Source organism: Manduca sexta, chromosome 27 (genome assembly GCF_014839805.1).
Source record: "Manduca sexta isolate Smith_Timp_Sample1 chromosome 27, JHU_Msex_v1.0, whole genome shotgun sequence".
Lineage (NCBI taxonomy): Eukaryota > Metazoa > Arthropoda > Insecta > Lepidoptera > Sphingidae > Manduca > Manduca sexta.
In genome coordinates, this window is record NC_051141.1 from 13949769 (window position 1) to 13972215 (window position 22447).

General features: G+C 32.7%; 1 protein-coding gene across 26 annotated transcripts in view; it reads right to left on the bottom strand.

Moving 5' to 3' along the window:
- Nucleotides 1-22447, bottom strand: part of LOC115455742 (basement membrane-specific heparan sulfate proteoglycan core protein) — a 204384-nt gene that overhangs the window by 105112 nt on the left and 76825 nt on the right. For all 26 annotated transcript variants that reach the window (XM_037444079.1, XM_037444078.1, XM_037444090.1 and 23 more), the window contains one exon: nucleotides 19485-19595. In XM_037444079.1, coding sequence (XP_037299976.1) covers nucleotides 19485-19595 — 111 coding nt within the window. The remainder of the gene's footprint in view (nucleotides 1-19484; nucleotides 19596-22447) is intronic.

A 22447-nucleotide genomic window follows, 5' to 3' on the forward strand; every position in this document is an offset into this window, starting at 1 on the left:
TCCAAATTTTCAAGGATAATTTGGTGGTATTCGTTGAAGGTAAAAAAAATCTAGATTATGAATGACGATTAGATATATTGTATTATATCTTTTAATGTTAAAATATTATTAAGCAAAGCGTGATACATGGCGCTTTTTGTTAAACAAATAATTTTAATGTGAGAAAATTATATGTAATAACTTGTATTGAGGAAATAGGATTTCATTAATAGGACTTTGGTTGCAGCTGAGCATTAACTAGTAACTCAATTTAGTGTTTTACCAGTCTAAACAAAGGAAGAAAGGAAATTTATGACTCTGATGATCATTGTTCATAATTTGGGAACAATAACAAATAAAAATATTTTGGAAAATTTAAGTACATACACGGCAACTCCAATCAGCGGAAACAAGAGACAAATTATCGATAACACAATAGACGGATGAATGGTTCATTTCTAATTTTCGGTTGCTAGTTGCACAATGGACACAAATAGCGGCCAATGCGGTTTGCAAGTTTCTGAAAATTTCAACCCAATCGCGTTAATTACTCACAAAAATTATATGAATATTCAAATTTGGAAATGAAGTGTACGTAATTATAACGGTTTTTAAAATCTTTAAAGCAATCTTGTTCATAGCTATGGTTTGGGTTCAACAGATCAAGCGCAGGCCATACTGTAATGGTTTTTAGATTCTCATTGTTCATTTTATTTGACGGTTGAATAATTTGAGAATTAGATTTGGATACTAAAATGTTAAGGGAATAGTGTAGAAGCACAATTATTATACATAATAATATGATCGCCAGAATTTTCAAAGGCTGTGTCCATTTACATAAAGTCATTTCTGTCAAACATCATTAAAAGAATTCACTGTACACCTTTTACCTTGTTAAATGGAAATATGTTTCTCTTAAATAACCCTAAAATTTTAATTATATAATAATAATAATGTATTGGGACTAACTCAGTCAGTTTATTTTTACAGTCATGTTTTGGGAGCAAACTTACGGGTACCTACTCGAGTACTTGACATCTTTGATATAATTCGTATCCGCTTGTGACGAAATATATTTATTATGTAATTGGTTGTATATTACAAATATAAGAGATTTCTTGAAAAATAATGTTCAATACGTATGTTATTTTATTCAAATTGACTAAAGATTTTTTTGAATGAAATATACTAGTGGTCACTCGGTGAATGAATTGCGGCCACCGAATATATTTGTAATACATAATATTTTCAAATATTATATTATTGCACCCCCCTAATATTATCAACTTTAATTGGGTCAAATAAAAAATAAACTTCACGTATTAATACATTTACATATTTTTATTGCGATTACCTTACTACCTTTTGGTATTACATTGTAGGACATTTTGATGCATCATTTAAGTAGATGCTGTTGATATATACATAATACGAACCGATGCGTTGTTTGTAACGTAAATGGAGAGTATCATTATTAAAACAAGCCGAAGCCCTCAATTGGTCTAGATTATTCATAGAAACAATTAGGAATCTCAATTACTACACGCGATAGAACCTAAACAATGGTCGGTACAACTTCAAACTAAAAAGGAATATTATACCATAATATAGTAATAATAACTTATACAATATATTATGTATGGATATAATATTCTAAATCCTAAGCTCGTTTGGGATGATGTGGGATCAGGGATTACAAACAGTTTTGATGTTAATATTTTGCCTACATAAGGAATAAAATTAATCATCGTCTGACTTGCTCCGCAGTGGAAGCAAAGCATGGTTCTATTATCATCTCGCGTTAGAATTATGACAAGTATCATCTAATTAACACTATTCATCACCTAGGCTAGCTGAGAGCGATAATTCAGTATATACAGTCAGCCACAAAAGTAGCTAAACAGGTTCAATTAAATAACAAATCGTCTCTTTAAACTTCTGATTCTTATCAACAATTGTTTTTTCTTCACTAACAAAAATTTCAATAGGTTTACTTTTCTTTAAATACGAAAAATAATATTTCGATCAAAATTAATGTGTAGAAGAGTTTTGAAATTTCCAATTTCAATCCCATTTGTTCAGCTGACGGTACATAAAGCGAATTATATCATCATAAAGCTCGTTTTCGTACAACACGTGTGTTACAGTCGTTATTCGTAACCTTCATCAACATTTAAATATGTTTATCGGATTCCAGTTGTTGATGCGCTGTTGTCAAATAGTATTACGTTCGACATAGCCGGTGACGTGCACATGCTCTTTGAGGAGAAATTCGTCGCAGTATGGAGTCCCATATTATCCCAGATACCATGTTGAAAACATATGAAGTAAATCAAGGAGGCCTTCGTATAAATTAGGAATTAAGTTATTTGAACTACAATAATAGGAGTGTATTTATTTAAACTATTATAAGACAGAACGACTTCGAACACGTAGTTCTTTCAGCCTTTCTTCTTCGGGTAATCATCGCTTAGGAAGCTAGTGACAAGCTGGTAGGTCAGTTAGGGTAGGGCTCATATTCTCACCGGTGAGGATCGCGACGGGCTAGCTTTATATGTTAACCCGACAGCTGCTTATTTTGTTTTACCTTATGCCTTGTATTCCATAAGAATTTGATGCCTAATTTAAAATGTTCGTAGTTATACAAGTGACCTTGTGTGTTATTCAGAAATAATAATAATTATTGTTATAAATTGTTTTGACGTATCATAAGTGCAACTTAGTTCGCCTACTTGATAAATAAAGTATTTTATTTTATTTTAAGAACAACAAATAGTTACACACGTATCAAAACCTAATTTAATTTATTTTTTTTATAAAACGTAGATCAATCAGTCCCCTAAAAGCTTTGGACGCTTGCAAGTTGGATAGGCGATCTAATAATCGAATCAATACAAATTGAAGACGTTCTTGGGTCTCTTATTTTAGGCTCCTTTGTGTTGTGGTAATTCTTATCGATTTACCTTGCCGCGAAACTAATTTGTAAGCGAATTTCAACAACAAAAAGACGTAAAAAAGCATTTTTTATGTATGCTGATTATTTTTTCTTTATCAACAGCCCGGACACCGTAGAGTGTAGACATCGGCTATGCCAGAAACTCAACCGAGCTCTTGCGTAACGTGAAAAACATCTTTTTTATCCCTCGTTTAAAGGGCAACTGTCAGCGCTTAACGGAGGGTTAATTCTAGAATTACAGTTTGTTTGTTTGGGTTTTTCCTTCACCGTCTCTCGTGCCGGAAGGCTGAATTACTTTGTAATTTGGGAAGCTTAAACCATTATTTGGGTAGTACTACAGTTATAAATTAAGAGCTGCGAGATTGTTATTTTTTGAGTTTTAGTATAAAACTCTCTAAATTTGACAAATATCGGTTTCCAAAGTTGATTCTTATTGTGTTGGTTGTAGATACTGAGGACATTGTTTCGCCGTATCGCTGCATTTTTTTTATTAGCATACAATTTAGATATGTAAGTGTTTTATCAAAGCTGTCAGACAAAATATTATATCTTTTTTTTATATTTTAGATGATATTGAGTGAGCCTTTCGCCCTGGAGTTATTTTGAAGGGCCGACGATTTTCGCACACACAGCCAAGCCGTTAATGACTGGATTATCCAAGTCCAAGCGTCCCTATTTCTGAATCACAGTCACCAGTGAAGAATGCGCAAATATTGCTCTTTCTAATAACGAATATCATGTTACGCGATGATAAGAATTAGTACTGACATGCAACATAATATTTTGTGAGCGATGCAAAATTATAAACAGATAGGGGCATATATGGATAGAGGCCGATACAAAATAATATGTAGGTTCTTAAAAATATTTTATGAAATTGTCAATAGTGCACAAAATACATACGTGAAAATATATGTCATCCAAATTGAGGAAATCATATTTTTTATATTATTATATTTGGGTGTCAACAAATAATTCTATAAAACATATCCGTAACCAAATGAATCAAATTAACTAAATGGTGCAACAAAAATTTTATTATGATAAATTACATTTCATCATCAATTCAATAAGCCGGTAATTAATTACACAATACAAAATGGAAATTTAAAAGAGCAGTAATGATCATCGAAAAACTCATCATTGTTTCCTTCGGCCTCATTCGGGTTCATAATTTTAAAGGCTACCTGGTGTTATTAGTTCGTAATAAGTTTTAGATTTTTTGAGGTCGTAATGACCGACAAAGAGTTCCACTGCCACCTGGTGAACGGAAACCTAAAATACGTTATCAAGCTGTCAATAGTAGGAGTAACCAGATATCCCTACGTTGAGATGTGACGCGGAAACGGTAGATATTAAACTCACACCATGTTTACATGACCTCGAATGAGTCTCCGGACACCACAAGCGTTTTATGTTATGATAAAACGCTGTTACTATACCTACTATTTTACGTGAAATGCCTGTTTAACGCTTTTAAATAATTACTTTATCATAGTGAAATCGCAGCGTAACCTAAAATTCGGAATATTAAAATTTAACCATGCTTCCACATTTAATAGTTATATTAAAAACGAATGTGCATTTTTTAATGTAACGTCCGGTTGTCGCTTAAAGAAGGGACGTTTTTCGCACAGATCGCGATCCCCAACGCATACTCTGACAAACATAGTTTAAACAAAAAGTGATATACTAAGTCGGAACTATGTCATAAAATGTGGTAAACGAGGGCAGTGCACGCAAACCCGCCTCAGGCCTTCCCACTACCACGGGACGTTGGTAACGTAATCGCATTACCCACTGTTTAATTGTTATTACTCATTAGTCTGTCTGATTGTGAAGTAGTCTCTATAAACAGATCACTTCTAAACGCTAGTTACATATATATATCAATCTTTATAATATATAAATATCTACCATATCCCATATCGATTTAAAATGGTGGTTAATAACGTCAATCATGCTTAATTTAAGCAATACGGACGCTCGGAGATGAAACTCGTATTTTATTTACCATTCGGTAAGGATATAAATACATTAAGGTATTACTGTTGATTAAACTAGAATGCATCTTGACCATCCAGATCTGTATATTTAGGTGATAAATAAGAATATTTTAAATGTGAGCTATTTCTAGGTCGAGGTTAACATTCTTTAGGAACCAAGTAGAAAATTCTAGGTTAACTGTTACAGTAATTCGTACTACCTAAGACAAATGGTACTGAAAGTAAAATGAAGACGGCACAATGCTAAAAATACAAAACTAACTACCGCAACGTAAGCAAAGTTGGCAAGTCGCTTTTGCTTGGCTAATGTTTACTTTATAGATTTTTGTCTTATTTATCACTTTTACTTCTGTGTACTTGTGTATTGCCCGTAAACACGCTATTGCTTTATAGATATCACAAGATTATGAGGTCTAGACTTTTCTTTATATTTTTTATGGGTTAGTTAAAGTTAATATTAGGATAAATATTTTTTCATCCCCTTTCGTAACATATTGATGTTTGTAATAACTGGACAAGTTTATTGAAAATAACCTTTTATTTCCGAAAAGCATCAAAGGTTTATCAAGTGAGGCAGAAATTAAAGTTGTACAATAAGTCGGCGCCATATCGCCCTTGGTATCTCTTTCGCACGCCTACACTATCACGCCATGCCGTCACCCCACAGGTCATGCGTCCTTTTCCTATCATTTAACGAGCACCAATTCCGCTACATAAACATGTGTATTTATTCATTTTTCTCAGGTAACTTTTAATATAATAGTACATACCAATCATAAAATCAAGCCAAGTAAAATTGTTCCACAATTAATATCTTCCTTACAGCGGCATATGAACAGAACAAGTACTTCTATGAAATTCATAGATAAGGGGCAGGATGCGGCTTTTTAAAACAGATTTATGCGACTATTCATCCTATGACTTTACATTTATCTTCTCTCGGCTTTGTGACATCATGCTTAATTAATGCACGGACTTGTCACTTAGTAACACATAAACATACGTCGCCGTGTTACTGTAGGCCTGCTAATTATTTAGCCATTGTGTATACCCATCCTACTTAGTACTAAGTGGGCGTAATGACATTGAGAACGCAAATTTTCTGTCCTATATACGATTGGCGGGTTACCTAAGACGTGCAGACGATCAAATGGGTTGCCTTGAAGCATAATCTTTGCTATGTCCTTACGTTTAAGATTAGAGTAACACCATAAAAAGGGTAAAGATTATAATATGAAAAGAATTTATCTTTAGCTCTTATTATGATTACGAGAGTTCTATATCCGTAACTTCGAGTGGTGTTGGTGGAGTAACGTTGGTTTATAGTTTATATGTTATGTTCATATTGTCTATAATGAAACTATTAAGTAAATTAACACTTGGAGTGTTATACGCATAGCATATTAAAAACTCTATGATTACTATCACAGAAGGATGACAGCGTCTGGCGCGTGCATCGCTAACTTCGCCGAAGTACAGTCGTCCACATAAATCAGGTGCGCGAGCGACATGCGACACGATAATGTCGCGATCGGTATGTGGCGTCGCCCCGCCACACGGAAGCGACGTCGCGGTGCGTCCCACCCACGCTAGCTAAACGTACGGATTTAGATGGATTAGTCCGCGATTAAAAGTTTTGCAACTCTTAAGATTTTTTTTTGTACGGCACAAGTTTTTATGGCCAGAAAAATACAATGTAATAGTAACTTGTTGACTTTAAATCTGGCATTATTCTAATGTTATCACTGCCAGAGTACAAATTATCGCGAGGTCGAGGAGTTCGGTGTCAAATATATAAAGATTTTTTTCCAATCGTGTACAATTAACAATTTAAAAATAGTCCGTCTTCAGGTATGTGGCTAAAAAATGCGATAATGTTTACATAGTTTAAAATGGCGTCCTGGTGGCATAGGAATAGTTATAGTTACTAAGTGAACATAATTTATGATCAATTTGAATGTAATGTTTATTTATATTTAAAACTATTATTACAATATTAGGCGTTAATTAAAAGCTTTTTGTTTAAGTATTTAAATTATTTATTACACATAGTCTCTTAAGTTATTCGTAGTTTGTTTGAAAGTTTATAGTATGTGTAGTCGGACCGCCGCGCCGCGCTCGCTGATAGTGATTACCGACTCACCGAGTAGCGCCATATTAGTTTTGTTTGTATTCACAAGCTTACGACACCGTATGCTACTTTAGTTTTAGTTAAGATTGTTTACTACAATCAATATTCATATTTTTCTATAGTAGAGTCAGTATTATTTAAATCATAAATTAGTTCGCAGATCATTACTTGTCACGATAAGCACCCTTCGTTATATTATAATCCCCTCTGCCCGGGGCTCCGTCTGTTTTAAATACCGTTCTCGGGATAAAAATGTCTTAAACACTGAGAGGTAATGTGGATTGGTGTTATTGACAGTTTTAGCGGAATCGAAGCAATAGTTCGAGAGATTAATGCCGAAATATAAAGTGAATACACATTTTCACCCACCTGCACTTAACTTACGAAACCAAACGTTTTATAAAACCGCTTTGATGACAAACTAAAACGAAATTAGATATTAAAATAAATCCCAAATAATTATAACGCTTTGAATGTCATCGTGTTTGTTCATTGACAAAAAGCGACAACACGCCGCTCGTAAGTGCCACATTATCGCCATTTCATAATATGCCCTCCTACGGAGGTTATCTCAGTTCGGCAGAACATCGCCTACTTATCGATATTTAAATGTACCAACACAGGCAATATAATAAAATACCCTATTACAGTTGAGAGAGACATCGGTTAAAGGTAACTCGGAAAATGAGTCCGAGCACGCGATCCTTATATTCAATTTCATAGAGAAACTTATTTTATGTCAGCGGGGTTGTACAATCACGAAAAGCGCAGAATTGATCACCAAAGCTTAACTAATTATGGCGTAGAGAGTATACTAATCTGCACATCTTACCCTATGAGAGGCTGAGCTCTGAGAAACATGGTAGCGGTTTGTAAAATATTTTGCAAGCTAGGCGGTCTTGTATTGACTTTGTTTGGTAACATTTACATCTTGAGTAATAAGGGTTCAATAGACGCCTAAAAGGACCCGAGATAATACTCTAAACTAATCAAGAGTCAAGACTTGACATGGCCTGACATGGTGGAGTCGCTTTGATTCTCAAAATAAATGTTTATAGCGATATTATAATAAAATATAATATCAGCCCTGTATTATATACTGTCTCCTGCTAGGCCTCCTCCTATTAGGGAGAGGGATTAGGCCTTAGCACCACCACACTGGCTTAGTGCGAATTGGCAGACTTCACATATTATGTTCAAAATTCTTATAGAAAACTTCTCAGGCAAGCAGGTTTCCTCACGATGTTTTCCTTCACCGTTACAGCAAGCAATTATTCACAAAGAATACACACATAACTTTGAAAAGTCAGAGGTACGTGCCTTGAGCTTCGAACCTGCGGACATTCGGTTCGACAGTCCATTCCACTCCAAACTAGGCTATCGCCACTCCCTTTATAGCGATAATTTGTGCGAATTAAGTAGGTATCTCTTCCATTGCCCCTATACAAGTCAATGATACTGTTTTTTTCTTATTGATAGATTTAGCAAAAAGTGTTTGTAATGGTTTTGAAGGCTACAAGTATAAGTAAAATACGAGTGCTTTAATAAATATTTTAATATTAAGTAATAATATCCAGTCGGTAGAGCAAACCTATATAATATAAAATGTAACATTGTGTGTACATAATATATAATATGTGCTACTGTGTCAAATATAATTATGATCAAAAAACAATAGTCAAATGAATGTTAATCTATGACGAATTCGCGTTCAATATAGTTTACTGTAAGGAGACAGTTTAGGTTTGGGACTGGCGTGGAGGCCAATTTGTTGAAATAAAAATTGTTTGGTAAACTAATGCAACAAATTTTTATCTTATTTAACTTTTTAAGTTTTGAATAAAGCGATTAACTTATGTATAATATGTATATAATTCCGTGATTTTTAATAAATCATTTTACAGGAGAATTATAAGCTATAGTTAATAATGAACTTTTATTTTATTGAGTATTACGTAAGAACATAAAAACTCGAAATCGAAAAAATTCCGGATACAATTGATTAACTTGATAAACGAACCCGTGACCGTTAGGCAGTTATTGCAACACTAAAATTGTGTTATGACGACCCTACATTGGAGTGGGATATGCATGAGGGAGAAGATTAATCTGTAAGAAATAATAATAGTTTAAGATACGAAAAAATTACGCTGATTATAAATAATTTATACTTTCATAATTTATTTATGCGTTCAAAGAAATATTTTATAGTTATTTTTATTTTGCTTTAGCCAACAAATAAAGGCAGATATCTCGAATGGTACGGTATCATATTTACAACCGTGGAATATTATTTAAGCACAATAGAAACATGCAATTATAATGGATACCAACTAAAAATCGATTGGGGACATCACGCAAGCCCGCGACTAGTGATGCGAATTGATTAATTCTATAGTTACGCACGTCGATAATATTATGTTATATTCTATATTTATTTAAATTTTAACTTTGAGTTATATAATTATATTCATTAATGCGATAAAAATGATATAACAACGTAGGTCTTGCCATTCAATCATATTTTGTGTTTATCGAGTGGCATCACGGTTCTCGTTTTTTTTTATCATTATTATGATTTTAAATATCTTTAATGTCAATGTGTGTGATAAAATTGTAACATTAATTATAATCTTTTAACCCAAACTTAATTAAATTGCCTTTAGTTATTTAAACTGAATGAGAGTAAATGCGCGTGCGTAATTTTCCCATTAGACTTTCAATTTGATATTGTTAAAAAAATATTTTAGCTCACTAAACTGTCGAGAATCTAAATAATTATTATTTTGTATTATTTTATTCCTTACACCAATCTGATAATTTCTAATTTACACTACATTCTTACTCATCTTATACCCCCCTCTTTCTCCACCAAAATATTGATCCTCAACTTATTTTTGCTCTTTCCATCCTCCTTGTCTCCTTTTGGACTTAAAATATTCGTATATTTATGTCGCCTTTTCCCTATCTATTTACGCTGGCATCATTTTCTAGACATAAACTATAGTTTAAAAACTGTTAACTTTAACAAACTGTATTTATAGTTACAATATACTAAAATTATTATATAACTGTCTTACAACTAGCTACTTAAGTGAACCTCACGTTGTATATACTTTTAATTCGCCAACGCGATTAATACATTTTTTTTATTCTACGATAAAAGGTCATCCGCGTGTAATATATGTCAGTAGTAAATTCGTTAATTTTAATACTGTTATCACAGCTTTTGACGTTGGTATTATCTGTATCGTTTATAATTAGGACTTCTCAGTTCCCCATGATATTTGTTACTACCTAATGCGATTATCGCACTCAAAGGCAATTATATGCGTCCGTAAGAACTTTGCAAAGGAAATAAAAAATAATCCAATTTATGAGCGCCTATTTTGAAGCTTTAATTATTGTAATAATGGTATAACTAAATTTCACCGTTTATACTTTATTATTTCATCGATATAGATAAATTGGAAATTGCCCCCGTCTCTAAAGAGTTTACCCTAAATGATGCACCCTGGGGTCGAATTGTCTTATTATGAAAATTATGTTCAGAATTTTACGACATTGCTTATAATAAAACGAAAGCTTTTTTTCAGCGGTTAGATTTTTGCTCACATTAATGACGACATAATCGAAGATATATGTAGCTTACAGGATGACGTGAATAAAATTAATAACTGGTGCTTAAAGAATAAGATGGTATTTAATTCCAATAAATAAAATTCTTAAGAAAGAGAAACTCATTACCAGCCGCCTATTTTATTGATAGCGCTTTGCTTGAAGACGTCTTAAGCATGCGCCACGTTATTTTTATAATCGACATTAAATTAAACTGTCGCTAACACAAAGATTACATTGTTGAAAAAGAGCACGTTTAGTTGATTTTGTTTCACGACAAACAATTTTTAAACATCCAGAAGTTCCTATAATTTTATTTAATATTTATGTTTGGAGCCTCTAAGAATACTGTAATCCCGTATGGAATCCCTGTTGCGCGGTACACATTAATATACTTGAAAGGCTCTAAAAGCAAAATATTTTTGATAGTCTACAGTCTTATGAAGCTACACTGTCATTTTTAAACGAGTCCGCTCTAATTCAGACGAAAAATTGCGGACATAGTGTTTTTAAAAAAAATTGTTGATAGAAACATTGATAGCCCTCTGATGAAAAAACTTTGCCGCGTGCTTCTTGTCGTCTTCGTAGCAGAATAATGTTCAATGTCTCGGTATCAAACTCAGAACAAGAACAAGCATAGAAGGAATCTAAATTACCCTCATATACTTATCCTTTTTTTTCAAATAGGCCAAAACCGTTGGAAAGAACGAGACAAATATTATGTTGCTAAGGTCGGCTTGCGTACACTTTATAATAATCAAATGGTTACCTTTGGTCCTCTTTATGATGCCGAATTAAAAAGCAAATAAAATGTCAAATGTTCCAACTTGCCAACCTCAAAACAATGTCACAAACGCGCCCACACAATTTAGTTACGTTATACTTCAGCGCGTGCTTTTCAAAAGTGGCTACATGTTTTGTAATATTTTTGTTGTTAATTTTAATAAATACACAGTGCTGTTTAAGTATAATATAGCCTTACGAACAAGCAATGGCCTGCGTTATTGTGGGGTGTAAATCTCATTGTTCTCGTAAAGAAAATGAAACTGAAATCATCAGCTTCCATCGGTGAGTAAACAAAAAACCTAATATATTTGCTTAAGCCCTGTACATAAGTGCAAAAAGTATTATTAATTAATCTTTATTATGCTGTAGTCATATTATAATCTGCTGTTGGCCATTCGATACAGTAATTATTAAGTATTTTTCATTTTTACCAATTTACGTAGTCGTGTTCAATAGTGTTGTTCTGCATATTCTGTCGATAACATAGATGTTAGTATATTGTAGTTTACCATTTTGCATAAATCGCGTTTTACTTTCAATATACGGTGGTGTAGTGGTAAAAGCCACTTGGAAACCGTGCGCGAAGGCTGGGAGTTAAGGAAACTATCTGATTTTCATAGTGTGTTTCATACAACGTGTTTCATTGCAGATTCCCCACAGATGATGCTATGAGGCAAAAATGGATCGTTGCCATAGCTCGTCCCAATTGGCATTGAAAAAAACAGCACCGTGTTTGCTCTAAGCATTTCGACAAAGTTTTATTAACATTGAAATAAGTTATCAAACATATGTGACATGAATGATACCGCTTTGTTTTAATTTTACTGTCCCATTTTAGTAGCTTCTGTCAAATCACACCTCTTGGGTATCTTTTAATCCCTAAGAAAGTCAGAAAAGAACAGAAGGCGTACTGGCTTTCTCCTAAACGAAATTCCGGCCGATTTCTTGTTTGTTACTTACAGCGGTTTCCATTCCTTCCGAAATTTCTAACATTTTCTTAATTTAATAATCTAAATGCTTGACCATTTTTGTTTGAATGACGTTTCGGAAGGCATGGAAACTGCTGTAAATAACGAATGAAAATTGGACAAAATTTAGCTCGTAGAAAGCCGGTAGTTCTATAGTTTATTGTAATTTAACAGCTTCTTAACGAGTGCTTTTATATACCCAGACTTCTTTTGGTACTTGAATACCAAATCAGGATTTTGATATCTTTTTTAGGCTTTATCTAAAATAGCAATTTGCAACGGTTTGTAGTTGACTGACCGAAAAGTGTTTATTTTAGCAGGTCTGTGAATTTACCATAGCCGATAGACAAAGCATCTATCGATATCGATAAGATATCAGAAGGGATCGTAACACAATTCAATTTCTTGCTGTCTAAGACAGAGTACACTCAAATGTCATAGTGTTACTTCTATGCTTGTCATTGTTCTGAGGACTGAGTACACTCAAATGTCATAAAGCTACTTCTATGCTTGTCATTGTTCTGAGGTATCAAAACAAACTCAGTCGACATTCACCAGTCTATAGAATGTGTTCTTCTGTCAAATTAAACTGTTATTACATTCTGTTCATATATGTAGGTATATGCATAGATCGGGTATATATTGGATTCCGCGTTTAAAAGAGAGCTAGGATTAATTGTTTAATATAATAGGATTATTAAGAATAAATATTATAACGTTAAATGTTCAATATTATTATATATCATTCAAGTTCTAAAAATGTTATAGCTTTTCTACTTCAGTATTATATTATCACTTGATTATTTATAAGTTTTTGTTGACATTTAATTTTTAACCCTAATTGTTGATATTATATAAATGCTAAAATTTGATATTTTATGCAAGTTGTGTCCACACCAAGGAGGTTGTTCATTTTTGGCAATGAACCTAATATAATTATTGTACTCTTATAAACTTTGTACTGTGTTTCAGTTTCGTGAACCTAAAAAAATAGTAATACTGAAATTATCCCATTGTAACCAATACAATAGTTTAATTTTGTTATATATCCCATCATGCCATATTCAACAGTAAAAGTTACGCTGTACAGGGACATTTTGACATTGCGTTATTAAATCCATTAATAACTAATGTTTTTACGAAAAATCGTGGTTTTAGTTTTCTGATTTTTTTTATCATTTTGTAGTTTAATGGGAATATGGCGTGTGCGTGGGTGTATTTCTGACTTAAAGTTTAATGTTGCTGCTGCAACGAATTCTCTTAAAGTAGAAGTAGTTAGTGGCTTTAGGGCGTGTAAAATTAAAATTACTTTTTATTTATATTTGTTATATTCGAAACTTACACTTTTTTATTTTACATCTACGCTCAAGTGACTTATTGTAAAGTATTGTTTCTAAGTAGATAAGTATGAGGTTCCATTTAGTAACGGATGTCATAATTATCCTGTATAACGATGCTTTTGCTTACCTTTAAATATGACAGAAATCATACCATCTATATTATTCTTGTCGATAATTTATGATATAGGATATGATACGCGAAGACCCCAATGTATTATTTACAGAACAATCTGCATTATCAAGCAGATGATGTCATAGCGAAACAATTAAAATAAGTTACACCATATTTTTGCTGTGCCAATTGTAAAAACCATAATGGGAACCAACATTAATTATCGAGATAGCTCATAAAATGTTTGGCACCAAGCTAAATATATGAAGACTCACTGTATCACGAAAATATAGCTTACAGTCCGTCATTCACATATTTTATGCGTCGTGTATCTGCAAGTGCAGTACTGAGAAAATGATAGTTGCTTCAGTAACTTCAGTAACTATCAAGCAACTGTCAGTTCCATACATAATACAGTTTAACAGCGTCTGTGCAGCGCTTTACATTGATCTGTTGTTCACCAGGTAGATTCTGAAAAGTTTTATAAATCGTCCACACCGAACTCGGTGATCTTCAATATTAAATAAAATCTCCATTAATAAATTGGGTGTTAAAACCGCTACTTATTCTCGGTAGAGGCTCTTAAGATTATAAATTGATATTACACAATTGTGTACCTATATTATAGATACGTAACCCTGATACTTTGATGTGAACTACGATAATCAGACCAAAACGTTTAAGCGATTTTAAGCCTTGCTGGTTCCATTATCTCAAAGAATGTTATAGCACCACCATATCAAGAAAAAAATTCGTCAAACTGCTCAGGCGCTAGAATTTTGAGTGAATTCAATTTTGTCGCTTAAGCATTTTGGCCTATCGTGTGAGCGATACGACACTCTCAAAGCCGATGACGCCAGTAGGCGGAATCTGATAACTCGATGATGATGCGTCAAAAAATCCTTAACGTATTATTTAATTCCTTACTTAAACTTGACAATAATCTCAGATACAAGTTTATAAATTCTTGGGTTACATTTATTAAATGATTACTCAGGTATACTAATTATTTTATTTTTAACTACCGACTCCAAAATTGGTAACCAGTAATGTTAAATTATTTTGGTCTTTAGTGGTTTTTGAAGGCGGTTTAATTTTTTGTTAAAAAGTTTTTTAATTTTTTGTTCAAAACTCATATACATAAAAATAAACTTATTAAAAATATGTACATTTTAAATGTACGAACTTTATACAAATATAAAAACCTACAACCTTAAAAGGCATTTTCAACGCACAGGCGTGGCGTGCGTTTAAATACCTCTTTGCAGATTGTAAAATCTATCCTGTTTAGTGCACGAAGCTTTTTATTTAATTAGCAATTGGCTGGAATTCTATAACAAAGTAAAAACCGATAATGAACTAAGAACTTGTTTGAAATGTCTATGAAGTAAAATCCAATCAATATACAACTAATTTTCCAGGATTAGTGCACAATAAAGGTCTTAAACAATTCTGCCGCGACAAGCGCCTGCACACAAGGCATCACTATTGTTAGACAATTAGCTTCAAGTCCCCGGCTGGTCAGTTCTTTGAACGCGTAACAATCAATTTAGCTTAATGCGTTAAATGAGAAGGCGCCTCCGCCAGTCAGCCGCGACAATTAAACCATCTCAGTAGGAAGGAACCTTGATTCATTTACTTTTGTTGAATTAATTTAACCTTTCGGTTTATTTTTACTGATGATTTAATATGACGTAATTTGGTAACGTCACATAGTTGAATGTGATGCTTTTAATTTGGCTTCTGCCCGCAGTTTCAACCGCAGATTTTAATAGTCAAATTAAAACCATACAGCATTATCATTGGACTAAAATGAAATTCAATAAAAAGGAGAACAAAAAGGTAGCCGAGACCGGGATAGCGCGTTAAGGTTTAAAATATATGTTTAATATATTCTAAAGGAAAACATTCAATTTAGTCGGAAATTAATCTTTATTAAAGTACACAATATATGCGTTTTTAGTGACGCTTGCTCGCCTATCTTGCATATGGGATGAGGAATAATATAACGGAATACTCGGACATCTGTCGAGCTGTTATTGTTATCATCATTAAAATTATAGGCGATGTTTCTAATGTAATTACTCACGTTTATTTATGTGACTAGCATCATGTATCTATATTGAGTAACTAAAGGGGCGGTGTTTATGTCTAAGCGTGACGTTATGACAAGAGTAGGAAAAGCTCGCGCCTATAGCCAAAGGTAGGATGCAACTAGTGTATCACAAGCCCAGTTTATACACAGACAAAAAATTTAAAACTGTTGTTTTGGTTTCTGTTGTCCTGATAAATATCCCTCATATTCGTTTTTTTTCATTATCTATAATGTACAGATATCTGTTACAATTTGATTATATTATGTAATGAAGATAATATAATAAATACTTTTCATATCATTGTGTCTTTTTAATTACAATAAAGATCTAAATAATATTTCAGGGTAGGAAAAATATGATGATAAGTCATAGTCATGTCATAACAGATAAATTCCTTTAATATTGGTCGTGTTAATGAATATTCCTATTTAGTCCATTGAAATGTTACATTTTTTAGGCCTTACCTTGCGTTTTTTAGAGGACGCAATTTTATTTTTTTGAAGTGTAGGGGGGGTCAGTCTAAAGCTAAAACCAAGTTTGTGGGGTCGCCACCCGTTGTCCCACGGCCGCCATCTTGAAAATAGGGGTTGAAATGGTTTTTACGATGTATCTCTTAAACTATTTATCTGACAAAAAAAATGTATAAACATTTTTTGTTGCAAATTAAATTCTCTACAACTTTGGTCTAGTAACTTTTGTCGTAGAACTATAAATAAAAAAGTTATAAGCGAAAATGTTAAGAAATTCAATGTTAAGCAATGTCCATTGCAACGTCATCAGAACGTGTGTTTATAAGGTTCATAATACTTTTTTTTGTACTCTCATTAATACCCAAATACCCAAGGGACCATTAGGGAATAAAAGATCATCTGCCTGCTATTATTATTATTATTTCTAACCTCTCTTATTGTAAGAATAGCTGATAATATTGTGTTGAAGTTTTCGTAAGTAAGTTTTGCAACAAAAAAAGTTTATACATTTTTTTTGTCAGATAAGTAGTTTAAGAGATACATCGTAAAAACCATTTCAACCCCTATTTTCAAGATGGCGGCCGTGGGACAAGGGTGGCGACCCTACAAACTTGGTTTTAGCTTTAGACTGACCCCCCCTACACTTCAAAAAAATAAAATTGCGTCCTCTAAAAAACGCAACCCCAAATGTAACTTTTCAATGGACTAATTTGTCAGGTGTTGTTATGAGCGGTATAGTTACTAAGTACTACTACAGAGCTTTGAATTTTTCATTTAAATATCACAAAATTCATTTTGTGACAGTGATCACTATGATGTTCTCATCTTTATATTACCATTCCTATGTTAATAACAAATTATTTTCAGGAATGTACTTTAACACATGGAAGCCATTTGAAACGTACTCAGAGTAAATAATATGACCTTAATACAAATACAGAATATTTTGCAGGCGATTCAAAATGATGCATAAAGTAATAATATATTTATCTTATTCAATAATGACCATAAATTGTAAACATCTTACAAATAATACGAACGCAAATACTTATAAAAAATGTTTTGTTCTGAAACTTAGAAACTGATAAACGGATTTGGATGAAATTTGACACACCGGTAATCTGTACTTATTTTTTTAATAAATCGTACAAGTGGCGCTTTAAATCGCTATAGTGTTTTAGAGTCTATTGCAGTTAGAAAGACTTTTCACATGGGCGAAGCCCCGAGTTTAGAATAATATTGACGCCGTAAAAAGTAAATGTTCTCAGTTGTTACTAAATATTATTAAGAATATTAATCGATGGTAAAGGAAATATTAACAGTCCACACTGACTGTTAATATCAATAAAACCGTTGCAAATATATTTTTCCGTTAATAAGTTTTCAAACCAACTAGTGCGGTTGATATCACAAAGCGTTAGTGATATAATAATGATTAAATGACATCACTCGAAACCGCCTACGAGTATCCGCCGGAGTAGCACTTCAAGAATATGGAACAACTAATTATAAGCCGTAATCAAAACCAATCGAAACTCATTTTACTGATATCTCCGATAAGTGAGATCTGGTGCCCGACCTGCGAACGATACATCAAATAGTACACTGCCACTACCACCACCACCAAACCACTTACGAAGCGAAATATATGAATTCCAATAGGTTTGTTGTCATTCCAATTCCTAACCACATGAACCATTTGTAACATGAAATAAACAAAGCATTAACATTATACTGTTACTTATCCTTCGCATTCACGGAATCAATTGCTAACATAGCTCATGAGTCATGTCAATCATCATGATGATTACAAATGAATTATTTATGGGACCGATACCACAGGAAAAATAAACATTTTTATAGGGATGGCGGCAACATTGTTTACTCATTACTTGATGCTCGCATAATTTTAGTATTAACTATTAATAGCACACTATCCTGTAGTCTCCCTATGGTCAATGGAAATGTACCCTATTAAAACTTATCGGAATTTACGTAGTTATTTGAACGAACAATTTTATAGTTAGCTAAAATTACACCTGGTAACCTATTGAATAGCACTTGAATTTCCCATTAGTTTATTTATAATTCCATTCGGCCTAATGAGATCACGACTAACTCAATTGGATACTTGAGAGATGTAAGTAAATGCTCGCGTAATCGCAACTACTCTTGCATAAATGCAAGTACGCTTTATAATAAATAAAACAAGGAATATAAAGAATGTTATTTACATATAGAATAAATTTAATTTTATTATCACTTGCTTAGGCAGGGTTCAATTCGTAATGTGATTGTTTTGGTTATTAGAAATCGGATGTAGTCATTAATATGTTGTCTGGCACGGTTGAATATGCATAAACATAGCTTGATTTTAGAACAAAATAGATTAAAGGGATTATAAATAAAACACAACGGGTAACGACAGTCACTACACGAAAACAGTAGTAGTTAATAATTGTATTAAACCCTACTCGCATTTTACAGTACCAAAAGTTATTTCAGTGGTAAGTTATACAGGTAAAGTATCGTTTTCAATAAAATAAAACAATTTAACGTCAAGATATATTTGTAGTATTTTTTAAAGCCTAAATAGTTACGCATCCGAATCTACACAGCATGTGAACTTATTTCAGCGTTTCTCGTAGGTTTATCTACTTGATGACTAGAAATACTTTTTTTATTTATTAGATAGAAAATTCTGGTACCTCTACACATGAAAAGCCATATAGAATACCGTGTGAATAAAAGGAAAACGAGATACCTTAAACCTCCTGTAAGAGATGTTTAAATTATAAGCAGCACTTTGCTTTCTTTATGGATACAGTTACACAAGCTTATGGTAAAGTAATATTCTATATACGTCATTAAAAATTCCTTGAGTCTTCATAGATAATTAAAACTCCTGTTTGTAATCTTATTTAGGATAAATTATCCCCTATCGCTTACGTAAGCAAAATATGTCGTTAGCGAAATCATGACGTCATAACATTTATAATTTTTATGAACTGTTTTCACTTACCTGGGCAGCCCTGCTCGTCAGTACCATCGTCACAGTCGAACACGGAGTCGCACCGCTGCGATGCACTGACGCACCGTGTCTCGTCACATCGCAACTCGCCAGGGTAACAAGCTGGGGACAATTCATCATGTTATTCTTAACAGCAGTATTTGATTCGAATTGTCAATGTCTTTGCAAGTCTTCTACATGTTAAACCCACGATATAGCTTGTTATATGTATGAAATGGGACAGAAGCAGTTAGGTGAAATGGATGGTGAAGATCAGCCAAATTGAAGCCTAAAAAATCCCGTCACCCTGCCGTACCATTAAAGGTATGCCATTGAATCCCATTCTTTTACTTTGGTATACTTAATGATCTATGATGAAAAACGTTTAGAGAGTATACTAATATAGAATTTCTTTGTTCAACGTTCCAAGCAGCATAGCTTTCCGTATGTGGTGGATTAGAACCGAATGAAAAAGAACTGTGAATTAGATTTAAGGAACAATTATTTATATTAACCTAATTTGTACAAATAGCGCATTTATTTATTATATACAATATTATTGTTTTAGTGTAACTTTATATAAGTGAATGACAAAGTATAACAACAAAGATGAAATGAAGTTCATAAAATATGCATAAATTTAATCCATTATAAAGAATCAACGAAACTAGTCAAGCCGTTTTCTAAATATCAAAAAAGCCGTTCAATATAAAATGTTTAAGAAAATGAATTTTCTACATTTTTTTTTCCATGTATTAATAGTTATTTTGATATTCGGGGCGTAGACAAATTAAATTAATCATAAAAGTCGTTCTTTTACGTTCATGAGCTGTAAATGGTGTAAAACAATGACCTGACTTTCATAGTACATACAGATTATAATAATACCTTGCCGGATTAGTGTGAAACAAGTATTTAATTATATATTTGTGATTTATTATGAAGTTAAATTAAATACTAAAATAGTAATGACAAACTAAATGTCTACACCATCAGTCTTACTTATAAACTCGTCTTATGTTTTAATGATTGCTTTGCCACCGATTACCAAAAACTTTACTTATAAACTTGTTTTAGCGTTAAGAGGTGGTTAAACATCACTTAAATAGCTGTCAAAATGAAACATCGCCGGTGTTTAAAAGTTAAGAGCAGACTAGTCAAGACGTAACTAGGCATAGTTTTGCGATTTTTTTATAAATAAGTCGGCATAGCTTTTACAAAAAAAAAAGACTAATACTCGGCCTATTGATTCCCTATGCTTAATATATCGGGTTTTTAGCTATTTAGTAAATAATTTTTACGAAGTAGTCTCACCTTCACGTTTTTCTCCAATGTAAAATAAATTAACCAAAAATAATTAATGTCCGAGCAATTTTTAAAATGAAACAGTAAAAAGAATTGAAACAACATTTATAGAAAAATTAATATACACTATAGTAATAATATCATATTTTATTAATATTTCAATCTTTTGCAGTTATTCAGTCGTTCATGTTTCATCCCATAAATAAATAAAGATTTTTTCCGAGATAAATACTTTCCCGAAATAGCTTCGTATTAGTAAAAAAAATTCAAGTCAGTTTAGTAGTTCCTGAGATTAGCGCGTTCAAACAAAAACACTCTTTAGCTTTATACATTAGGTTATCTATACTAAGATACTACATACAAAACATTTGTCACTATGCAGTATTAATCTTAAATCATTATTATATACCGATCCTTTGAAATAATAGGGTGTTTGACTGGTGTAACCAAAAACTAACTGCTCCAGGAGAAATAATAATTGGCAAAAATATTTATCAAATATATTTATTTGTTATAAATGCATTGTAAATATTTTATTTTCGTCATTAAAATTTAGAATTTTTACTCTGTAACCCTCGGGGCCTAAAACGAAGCGATTCCGGCCGCCATTGGTAGTGACGTCATCGCTCATAAACATTGCATCATGCAAAACAATAAATTTATAGTTACGACTGCATGAAATATAGAACAGATAGCATGCACTCATAACTTTAAAAACCGAGGTCACAAAAGACATAGCCTCAATTAGGATTGCCAGATGTTTTTCAGCCTGTAAGGGACAGATGCCTTAATACGCAAAAAATACGGGATTTTAGTTTTGTACCCGGTACAAATAAGAAACAAAATGATTTTTGATTATTTTTTAATATTTTCCAAGGATCGAGCCAGTTTTAACATATTTGTAACAATCAATACAATTTTAATCGTAAAAAAATAAACAGGTATCAACTCGCTTTCTGTTAAATTTATTAAAAACCGATTTGTATTGATAAGTATGTGAAAATGAAAACGTTGCGTGCGTGTTTAGGTATTTTTTGAGTAGGTACTTGTCAATCGTAGATCGATCGATTTACAGGACAGAGTCTGTCCCGCAGAGATATTTTAAAATTTGCCTAAAATACGGGATGTCCCGTTAAATACGGGGCGTCTGGCAATGCTAGCCTCAACACACATTTTATATTTGACACTTACATTAAAACATTGATTTTTTAGGTGACAACAATATTGATAACACACACGATTCATACGACGTATATTTTGGATCTCGTCGAGCTAAAGTCAACCATTTCTTTCTCAAAGCTTTTGATTTTGGCACATGAATTTGTCGGAATTCTATGCTATCGCGTTTTTACGTAAAGGCACTGAACAATATTTATATGCTGGCTCATTTATTTTTATGTAAAAAGTGACAGCTAGCGGGATATAAATCCAAACAATTTATTCTGTAAGGTGGAAGTTAGGTGTCACAACTGTCACGAATGTTGTTAGCAAAAAAAACATTAGAATTTCATCCGAAGATTTTTTATTTTATTTTAATTTATTGAGGAATCAAGGTTTTAATATAGACTTATAACATATTATCACAATCTGGGCTCATGAATTATACCATCTATATTTTGGCTACCAGAGGTAAAGTTCTTATTCAATAGGTGGATAGTAACGTGGCTGAA